The sequence below is a fragment of the Gracilinanus agilis genome, chromosome 1 (assembly GCF_016433145.1).
Source record: "Gracilinanus agilis isolate LMUSP501 chromosome 1, AgileGrace, whole genome shotgun sequence".
NCBI lineage: Eukaryota > Metazoa > Chordata > Mammalia > Didelphimorphia > Didelphidae > Gracilinanus > Gracilinanus agilis.
Genome location: NC_058130.1, coordinates 122,717,967 through 122,722,293, shown reverse-complemented (window position 1 = coordinate 122,722,293; position 4,327 = coordinate 122,717,967). Strand labels below are relative to the sequence as shown.

At 38.6% G+C, this 4,327-nt stretch overlaps 1 protein-coding gene across 1 annotated transcript; it reads left to right on the top strand.

The window, feature by feature from the left end:
- The first annotated feature begins 2,600 nt into the window (after positions 1 to 2,600).
- Positions 2,601 to 3,071, top strand: LOC123248343 (mitochondrial import receptor subunit TOM22 homolog). The gene has a single exon (XM_044677227.1). The coding sequence runs from the start codon at positions 2,601 to 2,603 to the stop codon at positions 3,069 to 3,071; it is 471 nt and encodes a 156-aa protein (XP_044533162.1).
- The last annotated feature ends 1,256 nt before the right edge of the window (positions 3,072 to 4,327 follow it).

The following is a 4,327-nucleotide window of genomic DNA, read 5'->3' as shown; positions in this document are numbered from 1 at the left end:
CTATGTGGTCTAGTAAAAGGCATCTGGATTTAAGTTAGATGAGACTGACACTTAGTTTTGTGAACCTAGACAAATCACTCACTATCTTATATCTTCACTTTCCTTTGCTATAAAATGAGGAGAAAAAATCCATAGCATATACCTCATGTAGTAGTTATTAGAATCAAACTGAATACATCAAAATATATTCAATGAGATATACAAAGATCTTTGCCGAGCAATCCTTCTAGAAAACAATTTGGAATTATGCAAGAAAAGTCAGTACACATTCATAACTTTTGACTCAAAAGATTCCACAATAGGGCTTATACTTCTAAGGAGGTTATTTTTAGAAATAAAAGCCTGATACAAAATAAGTAAAATAGTCATAGAAATGTTTGTTGTGGTTTCAAAAAACCTGGAAACAAAATAGATTCCCATTAGCTGGGAAATGGTAAATAAACTATAGTAACTTAATATAATGGAATTGTGTCATAAGAAATGGTAACCACAAAGAATTTGAGAAACAATGCAAGATTTGTAGGAATGAATACAATGAAGTAAAGAGAAATAAGACATCCACATATACAATGATTACAATGATGAAAGTGATAAGAACATTAAAACAATATCAGCTGTAGAGTCATTGTCATGACCTGTTTTGGCCCTGGATATGGAGATAGAATTTTGCTCAGAAAGGGTCAGTGTGTCAGTTGATTTTGCTTGGAAATGACCGAGATACAAAAGGTCCATTAAAAGCATTTCATAAAGAAAAACCCAATCAAAATATATCAACAAAAGCCAAACAATCCTTAAAATGCTATTATAAATATCAGGCTCTTTACCCAGCTTTTTGGGTTCAGTTAAAAATTAAAATCCTTCATGAATCCTTTCCTCATTAATTCCCCGTTAAATAACTGCTTTCTGCATCACTTTGCCTATTGTCTCTAGTGGTTGTCTCCAACAATAATAACAACATATATATGTATATATATAGAATGTTTTTTTGGTTTTATTTCTTCTAGTAGATTCTAAGTTTTTGAAGGAAAAAAAAACCATATCTTATAGGGATAGCTAAGTGGCACAGTGGATTAAGTGCCAGGCCTGAAATCAAGGAAGAATTGAGCTCCAATCATACCTCAGACACTTGTTGTGCAAGTCAATTAACTTGTTTGTCTCAGTTTCCTCATCTGTAAAATGGGGACAATTATAATACCCATCTTCCAGGGTTTTTGTGAGGATCAAATGAAATAACTGTAACGTCTTTAACATAGTGTCTGAAACATGTATGTAAATATTATTGTTTAATGTTTATATATACATAAACATATACATATATTTCCAAATTGCTTAGCATGATGTTTTATATGTAAATGTTAGTTATTATTTTTATTATATATCTACACTTCCAAATTGCTTAGCATGGTGGTTTGCAAGTAAATGATGGTTATTATTTTTATCGTTATATACATACATATACTTCCAAATTTCTTGGTATTGGCACCTTGTATGTAAATGTTATGACTATTATTTTTCATTATTATATACATATGAATACTCCCAAATTGCTTAGCATGGCACCTTGTACTTAATGGGATTCAATCAGTATTTGTTAAATGAATGAGCTCATCCATTATTTTTGGAGATAGACCTCATCCTTAAGCATTAGCATCAATATTTCACAGAGAAAATGGTTAAAATTAAAGTTCTAATTACAGCAGCTCTTTAATATTTAATAGAGCTGTCTCGGTCATTGGATTGGTGTGATATAGTGAACACTAAGTGAAAAATCAAAAGTCAGGATCTATCTAGCCCTATTTCTAGAATCATGTGATTTAGTCACACAATTATGCGATCCCAGGTTTCCTCATCTTTTAAATGGGAATAATATTTTCTGAATATATTTAGAAAATGAGAGGAACACTTATAATAATTGGATGGATTTACTAAAGCCTCCATTTCCCAGGGTTTTTTGATACATAACAATAATCTTTTGCAACTATTAGCTAAGCTTGAGAAATGAGTACCCTCCAACTGAACCCTGCCCTAACTGCAGCAACCGGCCCAGATGAGAACCATCCTAGGAATTTATCTTGATAAAACGATCTGGAGGGGCTCCAGAGATTTCCAGATAAGTGTTATCAGTTTCTCTCCTCAAGACCCCAAAAGTGACTCCAAGAAGTTAGTCAAGAATTTGCTATTACACCCTGTCCCTCAAGTCACAACATTTTAACCTTTTTTTTTCTTCCTCATCTTTCAAATAATAAAAGTCGCCTAATTTCGGTAGCTAACGGGCTTCTCTCCTTGGAGAGGGGTTCCCGTATGCGTGCTCTTTCTGCTAAGAAGAATCCATTAAAAATACTCTGCTTCTCCCTCAGTTTCTGGTGTCCGACACTCATGTTTTGTTGCCTCGGGTGTGTTGTCAATATTTTTACCGAGTTGTTGGGGAAAAGAATTGAAGTAAAAAGTGAGGCAGCGCTATGAAACAGGGGACTTCGGAATGAAGAGAAATAAGTTGGTCATTCCTAGAGATCTATGAAAGGCAGAAGGAGCACTGACTCATTGAGCTTGCCACAGGAATGCATTCTGACTCCCCTCCTCTTCAGGTATCCCCTCGAGCCATGGCCCAGACTTCCCTCTGCCGTTGCTGCGCGCGCTGCCCTGTAGCTTGTGGGGCTCTTTGGTGTTTGTTGGACCGGCTGCTGCTCAAGGGCAGCGCCAACCAGGCCCGGGAGGAGCTGGACAACGACAGCGACGACGAAGACGATGAGCTCGATGAGACCCTGGCCGAGAGACTATGGGGCCTAACGGAGATGTTCCCCGAAAGGATCCGCTCCGCCGTGGGAACTACTTTTGTCTTGTCCCTCAACGTGGCCCAGAAAATGTATAGGTTTTCCCGGACAGCGCTTTGGATCGGAACGACCTCCTTTATGATCCTCATCCTTCCGGTGGTCTTTGAAACCGAGAAGCTGCAGGTGGAGCAGCAGCAGCAGCTTCAGCAGCTGCAGCAGCGGCAGATCCTTCTGGGCCCTAAGGCAGCTCTGGCTGGAGGGATGCCGGGGACCCTGACTCCTCTGCCTAGAAAGGTTTAGAAAGGATCTGCCGCATCTTGCTGTGCTAGATGCTGGAGTTTCATACTCAGATGTGTTTAAGAACTGCTGGTCATTTGTTTTTGTTTTTGTTTTTTGAGTTTTGGGGGGCACATGGAACCATCAGAATCCTCCCCACCCCCTCTCTAGAGCTGTGCCCTCCACACTGGCATGATGTCTTTTTTTTTTTTCAGCCCTCCTACGCTGCTGTAAGTGAGGGTAAGGATGCAGAGTGACCCCCAGCTCTCTCTGGCCTTGCCGTCCACCTCGCTAAGCTGCTTGTCAATCAAGGGATCCCCTGTCTTTTCCTGGGGGAATGGAAGTCAGCAAGATTGTGCTCCTGACATTGAGAACCATGAGTAAAGAAACCAGAATCCAACCTAGTGTGTCCTGTGGGGTTTACAAGTCATTGTGAATCTGTATGTGTTCTGCAGGCCAGGTGGGCGATTCTACTGAAAACCAGAGAGGAGGATGGAGAAGTTATGGTTTCCTCCTGATGTGCTGGCTGTTTTTTTGTTTGCCCTATAAAGTAATGTGTATGAGAAAACCGGGCCTAATTTTTTGTATTAAATATTAAAAATGATTCCAAGTTAAAAACAAACAATGCTGGTCAGGTATTGGTTGAAACAAATGACCTCTGAGGACTCTCACAACTCTGATATGTGCTAATATAAGCTGTGATTCTGATTCTAGCCCCACCTACATCATTAATTAGCTATCTGACCTTGAGCAAGATACAGCTTCTCTGGACTTCAGTTTCTTCATCTGAAAGTGAGAGTATAATAATTTATCCATTGACTAGCCATCCCATGTGCAAAGCACTTTGGGAGGTTCCTTCAAGTTTTAACATTTTGTAATGCTGTGATTCTAAACAGAAACAATCAATAATTCATCAAACATATGCCAAGTATGTCTGATGCTAAGTGTGTGTGATATAAAAAATGAATAAGAGAGTCATAGAATTTCAGAGCTGGGGAGAACTTTGGTGTCCAAGAGAGCCCAAATGATTTCTATATAACAGAAGTGTCAACCCACACCCTACGGCACTCCTGAATGTTTCCAGAATCAGATTAAAATGTAATTGGGAAATCATTAATAAATTAAAATAGGATAGGATATAGATAATGTTAATATATGGTTGTCTAAGTCTATATGTGGTTCATGGAGACCCTTATATACAATTAGGGTGTCTCTCTTCTATTTAATTTTTATACCATACTTGACAATCTCTAATGAGTGTAAGGAAAATCACTACCTCT